Source organism: Phocoena phocoena, chromosome 12 (genome assembly GCF_963924675.1).
Source record: "Phocoena phocoena chromosome 12, mPhoPho1.1, whole genome shotgun sequence".
NCBI lineage: Eukaryota > Metazoa > Chordata > Mammalia > Artiodactyla > Phocoenidae > Phocoena > Phocoena phocoena.
Window position 1 is genome coordinate 30,782,511 of NC_089230.1, and position 25,730 is coordinate 30,808,240.

Consider the following 25,730-nt stretch of genomic DNA (forward strand, 5'->3'; position numbering starts at 1 on the left):
GAGCTTACCTTCTTGTGACTTATAGACAACCACCAACTATGTGACTTAGAAATGTTCCATATCCTTGCTAAACATTATTTTTTATCTATGAAGTGGTGATAATACACACCTCAAAAAATTGGCACAAACCTTGGACATAATTTACAGAAAGTACCCAGATTGGTGACTGGGACACTGAGGTACTCCATAAATGACAGTTCCTACTAGGAATATCCAACTCACTTAGAGCACTGAGACATTACAGATTCTTCCACAGGAACAATATAACCTTATCAATGTTTAATCAAACTTCAGGGCATTCTTTCTTATTTGCTGTTAAAAGAAATGCCATAAACTAGTATACTAATATTTCCCTTTTTCTTGGGGGGGGTGGTTAATTCTGCAGTAATCTGTTTAACAGTGGTTGAAGACCATGCACTGGTAAAGAAAATATGTCAAAAAGGTGTAATAGAGAAGAAAAGCAAATTATTATTTTGCAGGGAATGGCTGTACTGGTAACTTTAGTTGTACCTATACAGCAGCTCTCCAACCCATGCCACTGAAAAAGGGATCCATGTAAACACCTATCTGTGTATTAGAGATTACTACAGATTCATATCTGCACACTTAACAAAGATTAGCTGTGGATTGATCCAAGCACTGTGCATATAAAAATCTCTAGAAAAAGTCTGAAACAAACACCTTAAAGTATATATACTTCTCAAAAACTACACTTCATCCTAAGGCAAAAAAATTACGTACGAATATTTAGATACAAATATATACATGCAGTACTATTTATAACAAAAAATAGACATAGGTACAATGTCTAATAATAGGAAAATAGCTAAAGAAAATATGGACTATGTATATGAGTATTATACAGCCATTAACAGTTATGATTTAGAAGAATATTTAATGACCTGGGGAAAGACACCGTTGAGTATGAACTGCAAACTATAAAACAGAATAGGCAATATGGTGCTAATTTTATGTTATACATAATACATAGTTTACAAATAGTCTTATCTCTGGCTGATGGGCTCACAGTGATTCTTGGTACTTACCTTTGTTTTCCAGTTTCCACAATGAACCCATATACTTTTAGAATCAGTATACTGGAGAACCCAGGGGGCTAGCATGGATACCAGTGACCCAGAGTAAAGTTTACCTCATTCTGGCATTTTAGTGATCTTCAGCATAACAGGAAGTCCTCCCTGCCCACTTCCTCTAAGCAAACTCTAATCAACAAATTCTGCCTCCATTTAACCTACCGAATCCCTCATTCTTAAATATCAATGAATCACCATGATTCACCAGTCATTGGAGGTAAGCCTACAATATGAGATCAACAAAAAGAAAAGGTCTAAGATCAACACAAAGGAAAAACAGGAAGGAGAAGAGAGAAAAACATTTGAAACAAACCCATCTAAATAGTATTCTCAATAGGATTCAAGAAGTTACATACAAATCTTGAAATCAACAGGCTCATACTACTAATATCAAGTAAGCAGAATAATAAATCAAAGGCTCACACTTATTCACATCACCATAAAATACCAGAACACTAACAGTAACAAGACCTTCAAGCGAAAGGCTATGCCAACTTCACGTCACGATAAGCAGTGAAGAAGTATAAGATCAGAGTTAGTTTTTCCTTGAAGGATAGAACTAACTGTGGAAGCTCACTGGGCCTAGAAAGGTCTGTGCAAGAAGTTTATTAACTTCTGGTTCAATCTCTTCATTGATTATAGAATTACTTAGATTCTCTAATTTTTCTTGACTCAGTTTTTCTTGGAATTTTTCACTTCATCTGCAGTTTCAACTACATTGGTATAAAGTGATTTACAATAATCACTTGTTATTTTTTCAGTGTCTGTAGCACTGAATTTGTGTTCCTTTATTTCATTCCTGATGTAATTTGTGCCTTCTCTCTTTTTGGGGGTAATCAGGCTCACCATGGGGGATCATACCTTTTCAAAGAATCTGCTTTTTACTTTGTCAGTCTCTTTTTTATTTTACTGATTTCTGGTCTTATCTTTACTTTTTTCTTTCCTTCCATATCCCAGGTCTAATTTTCTGGGTTTTCTTTTATTAAGTTGTTGATATGGATGCTTAGGTTTTAGCTTTTTTAGATTTTATTCTCTTTTAATATTACTTTTATTCTAACTTTTCAACCCCTAAGACATTGTTGTTTTATAAGTACATTTAGGTTTACCCAAATATTTACAAGTTTATGCATTTTAATGCATTTTTTCCTTTACACTTTTCATCTGGAAACATCTGGAATCAGTTTCCTTCTGCATAAAGAAATCTTTAAAAATTTTCCTCACGGCAGATTCTGTCCGTGTCTGTTAGTATATACATGTCTTTATTTTATTCTCGTCCTTGAACGGTATTTCTGCAGGGGATACAATTCCAGTCTGACAATTGTTTTCTTTCGGCACAGTGAAGATCTCATTATACTATGAGAATTCAGCTGTCAGTCCGTCACACTTGAAGAAAATTTATCATTTTTCTCCTATACCTCCAATGATTTTTATTTTTACCTTTGTATTCTGCAATGTTATTGTGTTGTTTTTTGACATATATTTCTTCTGCTTACGATTCAATGAGCTACTTGAACCTAAGGACTGATGTCTTTCGTCAGTTCTAGAAAATTGTCATCTCTTCAAATACTGTCCAAAATAAAAGGAAAAAGGGATAATACTATCAGTAATCAGGAAACCTAGACAGTTTTTCAAAGAACCAAATAAAATTTTTAGAAATAAAATGAAAAATAAAATGAACTAAATTAATTAAGGGATTAGGCTTCACATCAGAAGAGATGTAGTGGAAGACAGAATTTGTGAGCTGAAAAATAGATCGGAAGACATTATCTAGCATGTATCACAAAGAAAGGTCACAAGAAATTATCCTTCTAATTCAATTCACTATTATTTCTTCCATATTTTCTTTAAAAAGGACAAGAATTTTATAATCTGTGTCTGATAACACTACCATCTGAAGCCACTGTTTGTTTGCTTCTGCTGTGTGATACTTCTGCTGGTTTTTGCTCATGTTGCCATTTTCTTTTGTGTGCTTAGTTGTATTTAACTGTGTTCTGTTCATTGATGTTAAAAATTTTCAGGATTCTTTGAAGCTGAGGATGATGGCGTTTTCCTCCAAAAAGGATTTATGTTTTGCTTCTGCCAAAAACATTGGGGAAATTTCAAGTTTGAGACCACCTTCACAACTTGAGGTAGGTAAAGTGAGATCAGCTTGTATATATCTTTATATATGGAGGATACGCCATAAATTACACAATACCTATGTCCTCCACAGGATGTTCCAACTTCATACAACATATTACATATATAAGATAATTCACTTATAATATAATACATAGCTTATAAGGTATATAAGCATGCACAATTTCTTCATAAAATGAAATTATGACTTCAAAACCATATCTCAATTTCTGATTTCTGACAGTTTCCAAAAACATATCTTTTATATCTCTGTCTCTCTGGCCCATGCTCAACCTCTTCAATTTCAATTTAAGAAATATTAGTCCCTGCCAGTACTATTCCAGGAAATATCTCATATGACAACCGTATTAAGCTGAATGTCCTTTACCCTCACAATTACATCAGCATTGGCAATTAAGAAAATAATGATAATATTTATTCTCTTATTGACAGGTCTCAATTAGGAGTCACAGAAATCATTATCACAATACCAACTTATGACTAGCATAGGCTGAAGATTACAATGACAGAGGGAAGAAGAGGTGCTAAAATAGAAGTGTAATGGGGGAGTCATTTTATGAAGTTTCAAGCAATAACTAGCAATTTCTTAAACTATAATACACACACACACACACACACACACACACACACACACACACACAAAGAATGACGACAAAACCCCAAAAATATCCAGGGTCTTGGTGATCAAGGCCATTTATCAAACCACTGCTTATAAGAGTAACTAGAAGGACCAGTCACGAGGCTAATGACAACATAACGGAGAGGAACACCATGGTGGGTTCCTTTGACTCTGGACAGATCCATACATGTGGGGTAGAACGTGTCACTACCTGCGCAAGCCCAGCTGCTAAAGCACTTCTAGGACCTCTGTATGAGTTATAACCAAGCTAAGATCACAAGCCATAGCACTCCCCCTCAGAGAGACTCTTACTTCTATGGATAGAAGGAACCTCTGCTCTGAGGATACTATATTTTCCACAAACTTTATAAAAGGGAAAATATTACCTTTAAAATGAGAGATGCTAAGACAGGAGTCCACAAAAACAAGCTTCAAAGACGTATCACAGAAATTTTGGTTGACTTTCTAAGGAATTCATCATTGACACAATTTTTTACAATAATGATTAACAGAATTGCTGGATGTATACCATCATTTCCAACAGTACTTCTTCCAATTTATGTCAGAAATATTGCCATGAAATCTGGCACATTTCTTAAGATACAAACTACTTCTCATATTTAGTGAATGGGGGAAATCAGTAGCAGGCTGAGTTTAATAGACTTTACCAAAGTGAATTCTAGTCATGAGTAAAAAGAAATATATTCACATTGAGAAACTACACACTCTTCCTTGGTATTCTTTTTTCTCATATCCTTTTAAAAAAGAACAGAGGAGAAATAAACTTAGAAGGCAGTAGGGCAGTTTTATGAGGTACAAAATATCATTAAATTAATATTTAAACATTTAATGTAATATTTATGTGATTATTATTTTAATACTGGCTCTTAAAGGCTCCCCCCATCCGTCACTCAGAGGTTCTGAGCTTTTAACCCTTTCCTAAGTGAGAAAGAAAGATAATGGCAGACATATTTTTTTACCATTCAGATATGACACTACGTACATGAAATATAGAGAAGATAATGCCCTCAATCAAATGTAAATCTGTTAGGAGTCGCTGATAATAGAAAGTGCAGTTCAAAACAATTATCTTGAATAAGCACAGTGCTGTACACACTTGGTTGAACCAGTCTCCCGGGCAGATAAAACTATGAGGGTCTTGTCTAAACTCTAATAGTCCAGAGAAGGGTTTTGGCACTTTTAATATTCAAGCAAATAGTCATTTCATCATTTCCCTAATTTTCAATGAATTATCCTGGTAAAATAAGCATTTGAAGAAAAGTCTCAAAGAAAGCTCAAATTAGTGGCCCATGGGAGCTAGTAATGATAATTGGAAAATATTTTTTAAATGGAATATCAAATTAGAACTCTAGCTTAAGAAAACAGAAACAATGTTAGAACTTTACCATAAACTGTAAGGAAATTATTTAAATTCTATCCATTTTTGGTTAAAAATATAAGTCTGGCAAAATTGTAGCCCTAATCTCAAAGAGACCAATAACTCTCATGCCTTTATATCCAAATTAAGATGTGAGTTACTTCTGGAGCCTTGTGATATTGAGAAAAGCATGTTATCTATAGCCCCTTTATTGGGTTGGACTGGGTATTTTCTCTTCTCCCTACTAAATCTAAAATATCTATGAATCTACTTTCCCCTGACATTTGATCTTACCTTTATTTGGATCACCCCTAACCCCACATCCTGTACCCTCCTCTCTTAAGGAATATTACCCCAAATATATACATGTATTAAGATTTCTTGTTGAACACAGGCCATTGGAATAAACTATTAGGCCTGTCATGAGAAGTACCTGAAACACTAGCCTGCAAGCCTTACTTTCCCAGGTGAAGCAGAAAGGGGGTCGGAAACTCACCTGAGCCATATCCTCCGTATCAGAACTTTTCCTGGGGACCCTGCAAGGCCTCCAGAGAACTGCTTTATCTAGGCCAGTAATTCTCCTTTCCTATAGTGTTCATTTTTTCCCCCCAGTTTTATTAAGAAATAATTAACATATATCACTGTATAAGTTTCAGGCGCACAGTATGATGGTTTGATTTAAATATATAGTGAAATGATTACCACAACAGGCTCAGCTAACATTCATCATCTCATACAGATACAATAAAAAGAAAAACATGATCATTTATTTTTGCTTCCAAAAGTACCAAACATTTTCAAAGGAAAAAACATCCAGTACTTATAACTTCTGCTTGAGTGAGCAAATCACTTCTCCCAGATCGCAGTGACTGCTTTCACAGACATTTCCCTCTGAAGACTTTCCTTCACAGACTTTTCCCTCTGTTTCCCTCTGAAGTTAAAGGTCAAAGGATAAAAGTCCATTTGGTAGTTTAACGTAATGGTCTCAGCAGAGATTCAGCTTTGATGGCGAGCTTCCTTCCATGACTCCCACACCCTCACTGAATCTTGAGATGCAAGCAACTAATCAACAAGATCAGTAACAGCAAACACCTCAACACAAAGCAGGATCCTCTTAAAAAGCTGGTGGGTAACTCCTGAGATATAGCCTCCTGCCCCTAGAATTTCTATTTACATCCACCAATGGGTAATGCCCACAAGGGATCACAGAATTATTAAATATCAACGCTGTTCTTAGTCTGATGGCTTATTTAACCGTTTTCTGTCTTCAACAGGACTGTTAGTATTGAAAAATACATTTTTGTGGCTTCTCTTTAATCTTCAGAATTACCTTAGCTTTTTAAGAAAAGCAATCTATTGAGAAAAGAGATCTTGAGGGAAGTATACAGTAAACTGGATTTCTATCTCTTGCCTTACAACAAAATAACATCTGAAATAAATATTTAAAGGTTTAACATGAAATCACTAGAAGAAAATATAGGCAAATATTTTTATATTTTTAGGGTGATAAATACCTTTACAAGCATGGCACAAAATCCAAAAATTATAATGGAAAAGCTGATATATTTGATTTCATAAAAATTAGGAATTTCTGTAAAAATTCCAAAAAAAAAAAAAAAGAACCCCTACCACAAGAAAAATCAGGGTGGGAGAAACTAAGGTAAAACTTTCCAACATATGACAAAAAGTTAATTTCCATGATAGGTTATGAGTGTATAAAAGTTAAGTAGAAAAAGATAACTCACAATTTTAAAATACCAAAAGTAATAAACCAGATATTTCAGGAAATAAAACAGCTAATAAAAATATGTCATACGCCTTCACTAAAAATCAAAGAAGTATAAATCAAAGAGTCCCTTTTTTACCCAATGAAATCGACAGATGTTAAAAAGATTGATAATTACAAGTGCTGGCGAGGATATAAGGAGAGACAGGCACTTTCACACTGTCTTCATAGAAGCATAAGTGTCTTTCTCAAAGGTCATTTAGATGAATCTATCTAAATTCAAAATGTACTTATCCTCCACTCTTGCAATTCCAAATCTCTTAACTTATCTGATAGAAAGGTTCACATAAGCAGATGAGGATATGCACAGAGATATTTATTTATTGCAGCATTATTTGTAATACCAAAGACATGCAAATAACCTAAATTTCTGTTAATAAACAACTGAGTTAATATAATGCATTATGGTAAACCCAAACAATATAAAATACTATCCAATTACTTTAAAATTATGTAAATCCATCACTGAAATACTTACTCTTAAAGCCTTCAGCCCCCTTGCTGGCAGTCTACTCTGAGGCCATCATGTTGTGAGTAAGCCCAGACTATCCCAGGCACAGAGACCAGTGGGGAAGTCCTGAAACTATATGAAGTGGGAGAGAGATGCCTGGCCAGCATCTAGATGCTCCATTCCCTGTTGCAACTCCAGCCACCATCTGACTGCAACTGCATGACAGACCCTGAGCCACACCTGCCCAGCCAAGCCTTTCCTGAATCCCTGACCCATCAAAAACCACTGGGGGCTTTTGAGTCTACAGAGCTGATGACCAGATGCTGAACAGAGATGAATTTATCAAGCTGGTAGTACTAACCAACATGGCTTCCTGACCACATGAGAACATGCTTGCTTTTCTTTCTCCCAGACTTTATGCCTAAACCATTTCCACAGCAAAATGGTAAATGAAGGAATCTAATAGCTGATTCTACTGAAAGTGCACAGCTGGCCAGCTTCATTCAGAGCTAAGCACCTGGTTCTTCATCACTTCACAGAGAAGGGAAATGTCTGGAAACTATTCCACAGAGTGATAAAGGGATGTGAGTGGTGTGATGTGTACTTTTCTCCCTTTGGTAAATGCACAGAGAGTTTAGGCATATATGTTTACATAAGTCCACTTCTAATTTTCAGGTGGAAAAGTGGACTTTTGGTTACACTCACTAGTTTTATAGCAGCAAGAATGTTAGTAAACATTTAGGGGGAAAAAAATAGGACAAGAGGAGCCTAAAAATCCTATCCCAGAAAATAAGGGGAGGCACACATACACTCACATACAGACACACACACACGCCCACACAATGATGGGGTATGTCAAAAGGTATAAACTCCCAGTTATATAATAAATAAGTGATAAAGTGCTGGAGATGTAATATACAGTATCGTGACTATAATTACTAATACTGTAGTGTATATTTGAAAGTTGCTAAGAGAGTAGAACTTAACATTTCTCATCACAAGACAAAAAACTGTAACCATGTGTGATGACGTTTTAGACTTTCAGATTCATCTTCTAGCACCAGAAAGTAAGGGAGTACTAAACACATATACACAATGATAGGGGTATGTCAAAGGGACACAGGAGCCAACTCCCAATGGCCAAAACTGGAATAATTTTGAGCAAAAATATGAACAACATATTATTAGGTTATAATCCAAAGTGTAAAATAAATATCAATGAGTTAATAGTGATATAAATAAATGATTGAATAAATTAATAAGAGTAGACAAATCTCCAGTACAGAAGAATTCCAAACAATCTATGTAGATACCCCACTCTCAAGGTGAAACAGAACTCTCTCCTCTTTAAGTGTGGGCTGAACACAGCGACTTCCTGCCAAAGAGTACAGAATGGAAAGGCACAAAAGACAGTATCTTTGAGGTGGAGAATCCTGATAGACACTACCTCAGCCAGGTAATTAAAGTTAACATCATCGATGATTAAGTCACATTAATAGCATGGACTCTTGATATGGTACGTTGAGAACGACACTTTACCTCTGTAGTCTGTCTCCCGAAAGCCCGTGATACTCGTCTCAGCATGAGGAAAACATCAGACATTCCACGAATATACACGACCAGGCCTCCTCAAAACTGTCCAGGTCACCAAAAACAAGGAAAGTCTGAGAATGTCTGAGAAACTCAGCCAAGAGGAACCTAACGAGACGTGACATTGAAATGTAACATGGTATTCCTGGGTTGGATACCAGAACAACAAACAAAAAGGACCTCAGGAAAAAATTAAGGAAATATGAATGAAGTTTGGATGTTAGTTAATAAGGCTGTACCAACATTGGTTCATTAGTTGTGACAAATGTACTATACTAATATAAGATGTTAGTGACAGGGAAACTGGGTGTGTGGTATATCGACACTGTACTAGCTTTGCAACTTTTCAGTAAACATAAAACCATTCTATAAATAAAAAGTTTATTTAAAAAGGGAAGAAAAGAAAGAAATAGGCATGAATCCATATTATTCCACCACAAAATTTCCACTGTTTAAAAACGCTGGCTACTTTTAATTTTTTAAAAAATGCATGCACACACACATAAATGTACACAAGTTTTTCTATACACATTTTTTAAATCAAGAAATTATTCTATACATAATTTTGTTTCTTTTTTGCATGTAATACTATTTCATAAGCATTTCTTATTTTATCAATAAATTCTTTAAAATATATATATATTATTAAATTTAGGTAGAGCCATAGGTTGGGATATGGACCCATTTAAACAATACATGGTATTGTTAAGTGAAAAAGCTGAACCTCCGCTTTATATATTTCAGTACTATATGATTTTTAAAACTAAACAATGTGCAGACACTGCTTTCACGTCTGCTGCCGTCAGTGATGGAGACTGTGATGAGCTGCCTGGATTTGCTTTTGGGAAGGAAGGAATTACTCCCCTGGCTGCTGGGGGTGCCAGCTGGCAGGGCCTGCCTCAAACTGAAGAGAGCACCTGCCCAATGCCACACCCCTTCCCAGGAAAGCCAGCTCCCTCCTGGACAGCTCTAAATGGTCATGCTAGGAGGAAGAGTTCACGGAGTCGGGGGAGGCCTCCACTGAGAGACTGCCTCACAGCTCACCTCACCCTCCCCGCAGTCCTTTTCCTTCCATAGGAGCTGACCTCAAGGGCACACCTGATAAAACCCCTGGGATGCCAGTCTCCATCTCAGAGTCAGTTTCCTGAGAAACCCAAACTCTGACACTGTCTTTCTCCTGAGCTGCTATCTCAGAGAAAGGACATCTTAGTAAATATCAGTATATTGCCCAGGCTCCCTGGCTCCAGCATCAGACCAGGATAAGCCAATGAGAAACACTGACAGAAGATCAGAGGGTGGGAGGACGGGAGAAGTCTGAATACATCTTCCCTGTTCTAGCCTCAGACAGGACCCCTGGCAGGGGCTGCATCTCTCCAGAGTCCCAGCTCCTACAGGGAAGTCCTGGCTGCCAGCTCTGGGTTTCATCAGCTTTTCCCTTTGCCTTTCCTGCCCTCAAGGTAGTACAAGCTTCTTTCTGGTACTATTCCCTGGGTTGCCACATTGCCATACCATCCCGTTTGGCTTTCGGCTCTTCCAATACTTGACTTTCAGCTCCTCCAACACCTTTGTAACTGGTTTCTTATATTAAATTCTCTTGATTAAATTACCAGGTATGGACTTTTCTTCTTCTAATTGGCCGTACAGCAAATGATCAGACATCAGATATACACATACACATACCCCAAGGCATAAACGAAGCTAAATTAAATATAGGCAAAGAACTTTTCATTCTGAGAGTTTACTTGTTTTTAATTCTCAGTCTCCTAGATGCAAAACATATTTTAATTAGATCTTGCTTCAGCTGGATCTCAAGGGGAAACAACAAAAGCACTGCCAAAATCATCCTGAAAACAGTTTGTTTCATTAGAAGCTACAATCAAGAAAGACATGACTCACTAAATAAAAGGAGTATTAAGTCATTTTAGGAAAAATGTTTTAAGTTTTGCTTCAGCTCATATGACAGGAAAGAGAGGAAACCAGTTTATTAATGGTACAGGACAGCCCTTGCCACCCTCACGTGGAGGATGAAACAGATGGACTAAGAGGTAAAGGGCCATGGGCTTTGTCTAAACGACATTGTTTTTCTTGCCTAGGCAGGTTTCCTGCCTATGCAGGTGGTACGTCAGAGATGAAGAAACACAAAAAGAGAAAGAACATCATATTCAGTTAAGTTTATGTGATTGATTTCTAGTTTTTTCTGAAACAATTTTTGGAACATAATGACTAGAGCACCTTGCATTTATTCTTGAAAAATGAGCTCAGTGGAAATAGACAACAAAAAGATAACTTCCAGGGGCTTCCCTGGTGGCGCAGTGGTTGAGAGTCCACCTGCCGATGCAGGGGACACGGGTTCGAGCCCTGGTCTGGGAGGATCCCACATGCCGCGGAGCAACTGGGTCCGTGAGCCACAACTACTGAGCCTGCGCGTCTGGAGCCTGTGCTCCGCAACAAGAGAGGTCGCGATGGTGAGAGGCCCACGCACCGTGATGAAGAGTGGTCCCCATTTGCCACAACTAGAGAAAGCCCTCGCACAGAATCGAAGACCCAACACAGCAAAAATAAATAAATAAATAAATAAACTCCTACCCCCAACATCTTCTTAAAAACAAACAAACAAAACCCTGCTGTGTCCATACAGCATGATTCACTTTAAAAAAAAAAAAAAAAAAACTTCCAGAGGAATTTTGGTATTCTCCCTGAGGACAGAATAGGATTAACAGGGAGATTAAAATGACCATTTACTTTCTTCAAAGATCCAGTGGTTAGGTACTCAATCACAATTACACTCAATCACAATTACAGTCGCAACTTAAAGACAGAACTTAAAATCTGGTAATGGATACAGAGGTTTATAATTTAGGAGGGAACCATAATTTTAGAAATGTGTCACCATTTAATGTGTATATTTAGGCTTCAGTCAACAAAATTACATGCGTCCAATTGGATAAGGAATCTTAAAATTATATTTGTAAAAACATTCACAACTTAGCTCTCTTAAGCAACTTCTTTTCTTCTAACAAATGTTTCTTCAACAAACAACATTTGTTTTATGCACATTTTCATTATTACTTGCTGGAAAAAAACATAAAACACCCTATGATATCACCATCTTTGGCATGATTCAATTCAAGTTTTTAAGATGATAAAATGTTCCCTCTGTCTGTGCTGCCCTACAGGGTGGTACCAGCACATCACTGCTGAGTACTTAAAAAGTGGCCAGCATGATGAGGAACTGAATTCCTTTTTACGCTTTTGAACTTTAATTCATGCAAATTTTAATTTGCATAGTCACATGTGAAACTTAAAAATCTAGTAGAAAAGAGAAAGTAGTTATGAAATAGCCAAGTAAAAAAATAAGACGGTGCTCTTTCTACACCGACATGCTCTCTTTAATTTGTTCTTGCCGCTAAAGCTAAAATGACCTTTCCAAAATGTAAATGAGACTTTGTCACTATGAACAAAAGTGGAAACAAAACCAAGCAAACAGAAAAATATGTCAGTGATTTTCGATTGCTCTTAAAACAAAACCCAAAAGCCCTAAGATGGTCTGCAAGGCCCTGCCTGGACCTGGCCCCTGACTACCTTTCCTGCCTCATCACCCATCACACATCTCTCTGCCTACCAGCTACCTGGTCATCTCCCAATTCTGGGTCACACCATGCTAACTGCTACCCCAGGCCCTTTGTATGTGCTGCTGCCTCCCTTCAGAATCCTCTTCTGCTCGCCTGTCACTTCCTCCTGGACACCTTCGTAGGCCTCTCTGACTAAGCCAACTCCCCCTCACTACCCTCTCTCACAGCCCTGCATATAATTTCTAGGCAACACCAATCACAGCTGCAGTGAGAGACACTCTTGCAGGATTTTTTGATAAACATCCAGTCCTGTGGGGATGGACCATGAGAACATGGAGTAAGTCTTTCCTCTCCCCTCACCACCATTTAGCCCCCAGCCTCTTAACCATTACTGCCCACACAATAGGAACTCTAAATATTTGCTGAAAAAGTTACTAACCATAACCATAATAATAACAATAACCCCTAATCTAGCCTCTACTATCTTTCAGGCACTTTTCTAATTAGTTTACATAGATTAAGTCATATAACCCTCAAAACACACCTGTGAGGGCTTCCCTGGTGGCGCAGTGGTTGAGAGTCTGCCTGCTGATGCAGGGGACCCGGGTTCGTGCCCCAGTCCAGGAAGATCCCACATGCCGCGGAGCGGCTGGGCCCGTGAGCCATGGCCGCTGAGCCTGCACGTCCGGAGCCTGTGCTCCGCAACGGGAGAGGCCACAACAGTGAGAGGCCCACGTACCGCACACAAAAAAAAACAAAAAACCCCACAAACCTGTGAGGTAGCTACTATTATTATCTCCACTTTATAGGTGAGGAGACTGAGGCATAGAGAAGTTAAGGGACTTGCCCAAGGACACACAACAGTTACGGGCAGAGACAGGATTCAACTCCAGCACTCTGGCCCTTAACCTCTAAGCTCTACGGCCTTTATATGATTAAGTGGCAACTGCAGTTAAGTGATCCAGGGACAGGGGATACAAGCCAAAGAGCAGTAAAGGAGCGTTTCCTTTGGGAGGATAAATTCAGTTGGATTCCAGCGGGTACCTGGTGTTGGGTGAGAAAAAAGGAGGTGAAAGACCACTTCTGGGGTAGAGAAAAGAAATGGTCCCTGTAAAGTGTATCTGGCGAACAGCAAAAATCTGAGCTGTAATGGAAGGTGTGTTTCAACACAGCTGGAACTTTTGTGAGACAGGCATCTTGAGACCCTTTCTGACCCTCTAAATTGGAAAGTACCACCAGACCAGAAGCTGAAAAATAACCTGAACCCTTTGAACTTCTAAATCCAAGTTATGCATATAACATGTGCGAGTCCCCTACAACATACGGGACATAGAGTCCCTTGAGGTGTGGGCTCCATACCAGACTCACTCACCAGCCAACACGTTTGCTCCCTTCTGCCTCACACAACTGTGCCAATTAAGCAGATAAAGGGCTTAACATAGGGTCTGACATATAGTAAACTCAATAGAGGCATATGGGAATTCAACAAACACACAGCACTTACTATGTGATGGGTCTGCTCTGAGTGCTTAACAAATATGGACTAATAAATGGCTACACATATATGTCCCAGGCCTGCAGGATTGCTATGAATGGATGAAGCTGTAAGTGTTAAGCCCTCAGTGGTAACACTGTTACCTGAGTGACGATAAATAAGGCTGAAAAGAAGAGTGCTTTTAGGAGTACACAATTTCCCACATGTGTTGTGGCAGTCTCTGAGAAATTCTGAGTGGAAACAAAGTGCAAGGAAGTAATTATTTTCAGAAAACTAATAATTGAACCATAAGAAGAGACATAGGCAATGGAGATGGAGTTGAGGGAAGAATAAAACAAAAACTGTGTCCTAAAAAATATTTAAATTCTTGGGGAATGATTATGTCTGAGGTATGAGTAGAGATGCTTTCAAAGATTACCCCATGAACTAAAGTTGATAAAAGTCTCAAAATCCCATTCATGAAAGGTGCATTAAAAAGCTGTCTAGCAGGACTTCCCTGGTGGTCCAGTGGTAAAGAATCCACCTTCCAATGCAGGGGACGCGGGTTCAATCCCTGGTCGGGGAACTAAGATCCCCCATGCCGCAGGACAACTAAGCCCAAGTGCCACAAATACTGAACCCGTGCACCTCAAGTAGAGAACCTGAGTGCCACAAACTACAGAGCTCAGGCACTCTGGAGCCACGCGCCACAAATAGAGAAGAGAAAACCTGCACGCCACAACTAGAGAAGCCTGCACACCGCAAGGAAGAGCACGCACGCTGCAATGAAAGATCCCACGTGCATCAACGAAGATCCTGCGTGCCACAACTAAGATCTGACACAGCCAAAAATTAAAAAAAAAAAAAGCCATCTAGCAATGGGAAAATCTCATAATGGAAAATATAAGTTAAAAAAGAAAATAGAACAGTATATGCAGCATGATCCCATTTTTGTTAAAAAAAAAAAAAAGAAGTGATACATACACATAGAAAAGTCCTGAGAGAAAAAACCAAAATATTAATAACAGATAATAACAAGTACACAATCTTTATTTTCTCCTTTATACTTTTTTTATACTTTCTGAAATTTCTGCAATACGTAGTATCTTTATAACAAGGGGAAAATATTATAAGCTCTCTATACAAAGATTTAAAACCTAGAAGAAATCCACCTAATCCAAAACTCTCATATTATGGTCACAGAAAGTGAAACAACTGCTCAAAGGTCACACAGCAAATAATTCTTGTGACTCCAGGTTTAGTACCCTTACATGACCCATCTCTCAAGATCTTTGAAGCTTCCCAGAAAAATCAATGTTCTCTTTTCCTTTGAAAGTTTCCAAGAAATGACAAAGGCATAAATACTTTCCTATGTCAACATTCTTCACATTTACTTCCTGTGAGCTGATCAGTAAGGTATTTAAATAGTGTACAAGCAGAGCTGTTTTGTACTGTTTCTCTGGTTAATCCAAAAGGAGATAAGATCAACAGTCTATTCACAGTGCTCCTAACCCACACCCTTCCCACCTGATATACTTCATTCACCTATTTCTCCTGGTCTCAGAAGTTTCTAATCTAAATGGTGCGGGGTGGCACTTTATAGGAAGCCAGTGTGTTTGGACGATGAAGTATCATGGAGTAAACTCTGTGCCAAACACATCAAACCTAACTCAATACCTCAACACCACTTGAAAAAGCCCTGGTCTTAAGACTCCTTTGTTTTGGTATTATGTCAAGTATATTGTAGATTGTTGAGAATGTACTGAAGTGGAAACTTGGAATTGAAGAGTTCTATTGATGGAGCAATGTAAAGTGAAATCTACTTGATATTCTGATAGATGGATGGTTGAATTGGGAAGAACATTGTAGTGTTATCAGATCACAGCAAAGGCAGAAGACTGGCACAGCGGACAGCAGTAAAGAGCAATTAAAGGACAAGCCAAGGCAGGGTAAGGAAAGGCAATTAAAGAAACAAACAGACTGTGTATGAAATGTCCTGTAGACATGACAAAAGCGGTGGGGCTACTTTAATCAATGTGCCTCTTAAGTTCAAGGTAGGAAGGGGCAAATGCAACCAGCCGCAGCACCACTTCCACACAACGCTAACACAGTTGAGGTCAGTAAGGAATATTCAGTAATTTTTTTTTTTAAATCATAGCAACATGTATGAAGTCAATGACAGGATAAGGGTTGACTGGAACCCCCAGCCAAAGAAATCCAGGTTGGGGCGCCTTCTGTGCCTCCTCATAGCCCTATGGAGTGTTCCTCAAAGTTCAATGTGCAGACACATCCCTGGGGATTGTGAAAATATAGATTCTGGTATGGTAGGTCTGGGGTGGGGCCCAAGAGTCTGCATTCTGTAGAAGTTCCAAGGAGAAGATGCTGATATGCTAGTCTACAGACCACACTTTGGGTAGCAAAGATGTAAAGTGTCTTCTGAATAAGGAAAAATTTAAAAATTCAGTAACACTGAAGCTTATCAAAAATAACAAGAAAATGACCACTTATTCGGGGCACACTATGTGCCACTTTGTATACTTTATCTAATTTAATTCTCCTAACAACACCTAACAGGGTTTTATCAAGCCTATCTTATGGTTGTGGAAGCTGATATTCAGGAAATTTAAGTTATTTGCCTACCTTCAAAAAGAACAGTACCCGGATTTAAATCCAATTCTGTCTGACTTCATTTCTCAATAAGCTACGGCAATGAGATTAAGAGAATAATTATACTAGTCTTGTAATCTTGGAAAGCCCCCTTAATTTCTCTGAGCATGATTTTTTCATCTCTAACATGGAGATAATGGCAGAACTGTGGTTTGGACCAAACCAGGTGGTAGATGTAAAAGTATTTTGAAATCCATAAAGGACCTTACCTAAATAAAGATACAACTGTTGTAAATAGCTGATTCTTTTTATATGTCTTAATTTCCTTTCCCTCTCTCCCTAGTACTAAAAATAGTATTGAATGAACACACCTTTCCTTAAAGCAGATATTCTCAAAACTGTTGGTTTCAAAATCCCTTTATACTCTTAAAAATTACTGAGGACCCTAAGAAGACTTTTCAGATAATTGTGTACATTCTTATTTAAAACTAGACTAAAATTCTTAGTTATAATTTCTTAAAGGTGAAATGCAACATGAAACTTGAAACAATATTAATGAACTTTTCATACCATTATATTAAAATTCATTAGTCTATCTTGCAGTTTGATTGGAACTTACACCCATGCATAATTTTGTAAATCATCCATTGGTCCTTTGGAAAATATTGGTTCACTGAGCTACGTATTTCTTTCAAATGTTGACACATGTCATTGTACCAGATGAAAAAAAATCACATTCCTTACTATCTCCATCTATTTCGTCCGAAAAATCTTTAAGGATTGGGACGCTGTCAAGCTTACAGTGGCAGAAACAAGTTCTCCAAAATTTCGAGTTTTACCTAAAAGATCGAATTTTGTCACAGGCAGCAGGTACCTCATTTTGTTTTCCTGGAAGTGACAAGCTAATGCTTCTCATTTTTGCGAAAGTGTGTGTCGAATACCTAAGTCTGAATCACTGGTCTGTCAGTTGCTCTTTCCAATAAAAATGGTGTTCCACGAAAAAGGCAGCTAGTTCAGCTCACAACTCAAACAGCAGCTCGACTGCTTTCCCTCCAGAAAACAACAGTACTTCAGGCTGCAGCAGACGTGCTAAAGGCAGACTTCCAATGTCGTCGCACAGAATATTAAAAAGGAAGGTAATTTAGATTCAAATTTAATAAAATCTGCTTCATTGAGGACATTTTTACTTCTTCATTAAGTGAAACTGGCCTTTTTGGTTTTAACTGCAGATGCATGAGGACTTGTACAATTAATTGGTGCCACTGCCCTGATTCCTGCTGAGGAAGCAGTTTTCCGGCAGTGTGAACGGCAGCACAGTGAGAAGGGTGAATAATGTCTATCAACGTTCAAACGGTTTAGGCTTCACAGTCCCCTTGGAAGGCTCTTAGGGACCCCTCGGGGATTTACAGACCACACTTTGAGAACTGTTGCTTGAAATACTCTGGGGCTGAAGCTTTGTTCTACCTGTCTTGCCTTTTGCTTCTGAACATATTTATCCAAAATCACTTACAGGTACTCTGGAGTAATATGCAACTCTATTTGGAAAAAAAAAAAATCACATAATAATAGCTAAATTTATTTTATTGTATAATAGCATCATAAAAAAACTGTTGAGCTTTTCAGTTCTCTCTCTCCATGAGAGACCAAAGGCTCCAGATGCTCGCTAATGCCAAAAAACTTACCAAGGGAAAGAAATCAGCTCTAGGAATACACTATTGGGTTGGCCAAAAAGTTCCTTCGGTTTTAAGTAAACATAAAAGACATTTTTCATTTTCACCAAGAACTTTATTGAACAACATAGTCATTAACCGAACAAACTTTTTGGCCAGCCCAATACTTTCTCAGGACTATTCCCTGAAAACCAAGATAGAGTGATCTTTAAGGGTCTCAAACCACATCAGTGATAGGATATTTGCCACCTAAATCTGTGTCAAGTCCTAAGGTATGGTGAGAAAATGACTGACCCACAAATGAGATATGCTTGAGAAAATTCACTCACTCCAAAACGACTACCATGACCCTATTTTCCTGTTGTGGTACATCTAAAGATATATTAAGAAGGAAACTCAGATTAAGAAGGAAGTCACTTTTCCCCAAATCTGTATACTTTGGAAGCTCACGATAACATGATTATTGACTTCACACCGATAAAAGGGAAATAAATGGGGGAGGGGGGGTTAGCCATTAGTCCAGAATAAAAATCCGTAGTTAAAAGTCCTTTCAGTTATCATAGTTCACTACTTACAAATGATGTGACATAGGCCTATAAATTTAACCCACTGTTTCTAGAAGTGGAATAACTAAACCAACTACATCTGAACAACTTGAGGTACTTGTTTAAAAAATAGAGATTCTTTAGATCCACTCCTACCTTAGTCTGCTCAAGTTGCTATAACAAAACGCCATAGACTGGGTAGCTTAAATAACAGAAATGTATTTCTCACAGTTCTAGAGGCTCAGAAGTCCAAGATGAAGGAATTGACCAATTTGCTTCCTGGTGAGGGCTCTTTCCCTGGCTGGCAGATGGCTGCCTTCTCACTATGTCTTCACATGGTCTTTCCTCTATGGGAGGGTGTGTGTGCTCAGATCTCCTCTCTCTCTTCCCCTTTTTACAAGGCCACAAATCCCATCATGAGAGTTCCATCCTCATGACCTCATCTAAATCTAATTACCTCTGAAAGGCCCCACTGCCATGTATCATCACATTGGTGGGTTGGGACTTCAACATATGAATTCGGGAGGGACACAAACCTTCAGTCCATAAGAATTTCAGATCTTCTAAATCACAATCTCTGGGATTGGAGCCCTGGAATCTGTGGTCTTTTAACAGTTCCCAGCTGGTTCCCATGCACCCTAATGTTTAAGAAACACCTCTGCGAGCCTCAGTTTCCTTACCTGTAAACTAGGATTGACTGTCACCATACTTCCCTATTTCAGAGTTGCTGATATGCCAAGGATCAATTAAAAATATATGAGAAAATGCTTCTGAAAGTGCAAAGTGCTATGGAATAATCATCTGAACTTTTACCGCCTACTTTTCCACCGAACGTTATTCTAAAAACCAAAAGTGGGAGGATAAAATGAAAAATACTATCGATAATATGTTTTTGTTTGTTTGTTAATGAAGACTCTCAGGGAGGTGGGAGGGGGCCCAGCACAAGACAGACTGACTTAGATGGAACTAGAAAGGATTTTCAGAACTGATTTCTACATCACTGACCTTATACTTGCTTAAAAATGACATGTTTACATCTTCCCACGCTCCCCTACCTATGGATGCTCAGCTTGATTATAATATTTTTCTCATCTCTGAATTTGCTCAAGATCAAGGTAAAATTAGTATCTCACCTTATGAGATGAAATTTAAAAAAAGAGAAATGTTAGATTTTAATAGTGGTATTCTTTCACTAACTATTAAGTTATTTATTTCTTCTAGCATACTTCATATTTTAGACAAATGTCACATTATTTGATTTCTATAATGATATCGATAATATCTTAATTCTTGGAATCAAACCTCATACAATTAAAACACTCAGGAAACAGAATGTTCCAGTTAATATTTAGCTGAACGTTCGGGTCATTCTTTTGAGAAGCCCTTTTAAATATATTATTATACTTTCTTTCCTTGGTAAATACATAACTTAGCTCTCGTTTGATGCCAAAGGGTTTTCATATTGGGTCAGCACTCTGAGTATCAGTTCTTGTTGCACAGAACTTAGAAGAGTAATCTATGTTCTGCCTTGGGCTCATTTGCTAAAAGGTTTCTTGTTTATTTTTGTTGTGTGGGGGATATTTCATGGTTGATGGAGGCATGTTTATTTTAACCAGAGGCAGATCTCTAATTACAAGTTGTATTCCAAAAGGTTTTTGTTCCTATGTTGTTTGAAACTTGAAGTGGCTTTCCCCCTACCTACCCTCCCAAAAAGTTATGAATCATGATTAAGTTCTTTGGCTTGTCTAAAATGTCCATAATATAGATGAAATACAGTTGCTATGTCTTAAGAGTAACACAGATATTTTGCAATGGAAATGATCAAACTCAAAAACAAAACTGAATTTAAAACTATTTTCATTTGCCTTTAATACTGATATCTGAGAAAAAGAGTTGCCTGGAGGAAGATAAGAAGCTGATAAAAAAATTCCTATAAATATTCTAAAAAGGCTAATGGTCCCAAGATCTTTATTATACAAAATGCATAAGGTCCCTCAACATGGCTCTAGCGAGAGTCATGATTCACAGTCATGATTAGGATATGATAGGGCAGGAGACAGCAAAACTGAGCGCCCAGAGGTAACTGAAAAAGTGGAATAGAATGGAAAAAAAAAAGGGTTGAAAGGGTGCCTGTGTATTCCTAAGAGGCTGCATGAAGTAGAAACAGCTGAAATATAAATGGTGAGAGAAAGACCAGAATATGACTCAAAGCAGAAGAAAGGGAGTCACAGAACGCAATGCTGAAGAAAACAGTTCCCTACAAGAGCCACAAGGACTGCATCTGGGGTGTGACAGCAAAGTCACCAAAACAGAAGATGCCTTGGTATAAGCAAGGGAGACCCATTTGTACCTGAAGGATGGCCTTATTTGTACCTGCCAAACGGCTGCACCTGCCTTGTTTCTTTCTGAGGGCATGCCCAGTAGCTAGATCTTGATTCTGAATCCAAGTTATCACGGAGGCCCTGCTGGCCTCTTCGGTATGCTGGCCTTAGTTGGGAACTTTTGTTTATCATTCATTCACTGCCTCTTCTGTCTCCCTATGTGCTAAACAAATGATATTCCAGTTTGATCTTATCCCTGAATTGATACCCAATGTCATCTCTATTAATGCATCTATATTTGGATTCCTGACTTTCAACTGGCCATATGGGTACGTGGTTGTGTATTTAGTCTTCCCATCTTGTCCTTTTCCAAGTCAAAGTGTTACTCAGTCTAAGTAAAAGTGCACTTCATTCATTCGACCAAAAGCTGACACTGAGTGTGGGGTACCATCTCAGGCCCAGAAGTAAACACAACAGTCTTGCTGGGTTCCTAGAAACCTTGGGTACATTTTATTAGAACACGTGCAACAAACACCATAAGGGGAAAACAGGAGATGTCTCTGGCCCCTAAGATGTTCTGGTCATTTTTGAAATAAAACGCTCAACTATAGCTGGACAGATATAACATTTTACAAACCAAAAAGCAATGTCAATTCTGAGTCAGATTAAGAGCAGAGGACTGTCTTGAATATTCTCCATGCTGTATTCTAGAAATAAGATGATATGATGCAAGGGGGAGAGAAAAGCTAACAGAATTAATAACTTTCACACTCAAATTTCTAATAAACAAGGCAACTTCTGCCACTTACAAAGAACTCTTTCATCAAAAGGTGAAAGTTGTCTTCACTCACAGCCACCCACACACAAGGCTCCTTATGAACACACACACAAGTATATGTATTCATGAGGACAGCAGAAGGTCACAAACACAAAATTGTGCTGTGGAAGAGCTTACTGTACAGTGGAGAAGTGTACTGCAACGTGGTTGAAAATACCTGCCAGGGAACAGGAAAGTTATTTCAAATAAACGTCCGTGGCCAACCTCAGTGGAAGCTGACATTTCAGTTCAAAACTTAACTTGGAACCAGTAAAGGCATCCAGATCTAACATATCTACTAAAGCATGTACTTATTTGCCCTTCTGGGGTTTTCGACAGTCTGGCTCAGTGACTAGGCATGAGTACTTCCAGAGCCCAGGGCCAAAGCCTCCAGAGCAGAGCCTGTGGTCTTCCTAGGGATCAAATGGGGAGAAGCCAGCGTAGGGCGGGATCATCCTTTCTGCATCTACTCTCACATACCTCCGGCATTTAAGTTTATCTGAAACACTTTCAGAAAAGTGCAACAGTCATGTCACCACTGTCTATCTCTCCAGAAGGCAACTCTTGTGTTTATCCTACTAGATAACAACCGTGTGGCTGAGGACCACCTCAGTGGTTGGGCTCTTGTAATCCCAATCCCAGATGCAACTAGTCAACCCATTTCTTCAGGTTTATGAAAAGGGTGCTGATGTTTCACCTGAAAAAGGAATCCCATAATTACAGCTTCTCTCTAGAAGACATGTCCCAGAGCTCTCTGATGACAACTGTCAAGCTCCTCTTGGAGACTTTTCCCTTTAGAAGTGCATCATTTGGGAAAGTCTAGAGGGAAGAAGGGTATTGAAGTAGGGAAGGGAAAGAAGAATGGGTAAGAGGTTTCACTTTCACCTGAAACCATTAATTAAGAGTTTCAAAAATACAGCAATGAGTTTTGGTGTACATTAATGGCCCACTGTATTTCATCAGAAGTCATGAAGTAAGAATTCTGTCCAATTCAACGTGTGTTACAGCAAGAGACCCCTCCTAATGGCATAAAAAATATTCATGATTGTCCTACTTGTAAAAGTACTAAAGACACTTCCATGTCAAAGCCCAGAGTTGCATCATCAGAGCATAAAGAAATGCTTTTTGACCAGCTGACTGCAGGTGTCAAAGACTGAAATGCATGTTCCAAAGGCAGATCTCTGCTGATACCTATTGTGGATTTATGGGTAAATGAATAGGAAAGATTTTAAAATGGAATTTAGCAACTGGCAATTTACCAAACTTTCAAGACTGTAGATTGGCACGTTGAAGTGATTTCACACGGGAGTTACAGATTCGACCTACAATTATTGAATGCCTGCCAAACACTGAAAAGTACTGATACTAAGTTAAGTGATAGTGTTGCAAAAGCTAAGGTCTTCCATTGACAAAAACAAAAAAGGTGACTCAAAAGACTAAAACTAAGTTCTCATCAATATCAGGTGTTCTTAAACAGTGATATATGATGCAGAAATGTATCTTGAGATACAAACGGTATGTGTTTTGGGACACTTACCCTTTGAATCTTAGGCTTATTTTTAAGTACTAATTATATGACACCATCTCTTTAGTCTAGGAATGTTGGTTCCTCAGAGCACTGTATTATCTCTACGATACCCAAGACATAGTGAAAATGGAAATGCTTATGAAAGGAAAGATTTCAAAAATCAGAAAAGATATCCTCTACACTGCATTGTTTAATCATAATATGTAAGTGATTATATGCTTTAAGGTACACTATACATAGAACTGTCACTTGCATATAATACAGTAAAATGATTATATCTCCTTGTACTTTTCGAATTTACTCCTCCACATGCAATGTTGCACAGTGACCCTCACAATAATCTTATCTGATGCACATAGAAGTGATGTTGTCCTCATTTTAACATAGAAGAAATTGAGGTTTGGGGAGAGTTATAGGAGGCCCTAGCAATTAATAACGGCCATGAAAGCAAGAACCCAGGCTTCTGACTCTCAGCCCAGCACTTCCTACCATACATGTAGAATGAAAAGCCACCCCACAATTCATAAAATTGACTGTGGATCCTGCAACTGTCACGACAAAATAGCAGAGGGAGAGTGAGTACTTCTGTTAGCAACAAAAACCGTGTAACCTATGATTGAAAGAGTAGACGAAGAATCATTAACTTTTCTTCACATTCACATAACATGAATATTGACGGAATTTCTGAACAGCTGCATGGAAATTCCTACACAGAGCCAAGAGAAAAAGTATTTTCTAGAGTTCCTGATACAACTTAAAGAGCTCTGTTAAATCTTTTCAAGTGGAATCGGTTAATGTAAGGAAAGTCATCAATACTGCACCCCGATTCCCCCAAAAGAGGTAAAAAATTAAATTAAAAAATAAAATTAAAAAAACAAAACGAAACAAAAACACCTTGTCGGTCCTTCCTAAGACCAACAAGTTTCGGGCTGGTCATTTTTCCCCACGAAAAACCTTGTGCTCTCTCGGGGCGGGGGAGAGGTGGGATTTCTAAAGATCTCGATTTTTAACAGCCTGGTTTCATAAACAGGCCCTTCTGAGCATCAGTAATACAAGTGAGAGTGAACTATTCCCTCGGGGGGAAGAGAAGGCTCGGCGGTGATGAGCACCGATAAAGCCGGTAGAGGAGAGCGAGAAGGCGAAGAGGAGCGGCACAAAAGCTGTCTCTCTCCGGACCCCGGGTGCTGACCGCGCCCGCTCGGAGCGCAGGAGCGGGTGCCGCCCTCCCCGCCCTCCCGCGCGCCGGGCCGGCCGGGACCTACCAGCGAGAGCACTTTATAGGTGTTGGGGTCCTTGGCCGTGCGGGCGCGCGCCGCCTTCTCCAGCGGCTCCTCCCCCAGGTCCATGGGGGCCAGCAGGGACGAGGCCGCCTGTGGCTCCCCGGGCGCCTCGGCTGCAGAGCCTCGGCCCGGGTGGCGGCCGTTCCCCGCAGGGCCCTCCCGGGAGCCGCGCCCGCCCTCGCCGCCGCGGTTCCCAACCCCCACGGAGCCGTCACGCTCCATCGTGGCGCTGGGCACTCGGCTCTCACTGTCCCGCCGCGCCTTTAATAGGCTCCGCACGAGCCCCGCCTCACCCCGCCCCGCCCCGACCGCCGCGCCCGCCCCTGGCCGCCAGACCCTTGGCTCGGCCCCCGCAGCCCGGCGCTGCGAATGAGGGGAAAGCAGCTCAACGCCCCGGATTATTTGGCTTCCTGTCTGATGGCGGTCGCTCTGCGTGTGGGTTATTTTGGGTCCTTTACGTGGGCGCGTCTTTAACTCCCCACCTCCCACCCCCCCAGCCTTACCCGCCTCGCGCCCCGGCCACCAGCCTAACACTTGCAGGAATCGCCCTGCGTGGTCTCGCGGCGCGGGCTGGACTGGAACTGCAGAGCGTGGTCTGCAGAGGGCATGAGATCATGGGGCCTCAAAATAGAGCGTAGGAGAGGGAGGATCCGGCCTCCGGGCCAGTGCAGCTTCTCAAAGGCGGGAGAGTGCAGTCAGGACAGACCTGTGTGTTTCTGGATGGACAAGCAGAGACGCTATGGGGTCAAGCGTTGGGGGAAGCGACCTTTGTCTCCTATGTAGAAACAGACAAGAATTCGCTCAAAGCCCTGCTATCCGCTACCTACGCTACTCAGGACTATCCAACCTTAAAATACCTGAA

The 25,730-nt window shown here is 39.5% G+C and overlaps 1 protein-coding gene across 1 annotated transcript in view; it reads right to left on the reverse strand.

Annotated features, from left to right (window-relative positions):
• Positions 1-25,090, reverse strand: part of ENPP1 (ectonucleotide pyrophosphatase/phosphodiesterase 1) — a 65,353-nt gene extending 40,263 nt beyond the window's left edge. Inside the window, exon 1 of the mRNA XM_065888627.1 lies at positions 24,851-25,090. Within this exon, the coding sequence (XP_065744699.1) occupies positions 24,851-25,090 (240 nt within the window). The remainder of the gene's footprint in view (positions 1-24,850) is intronic.
• Positions 25,091-25,730: the final 640 nt, after the last annotated feature.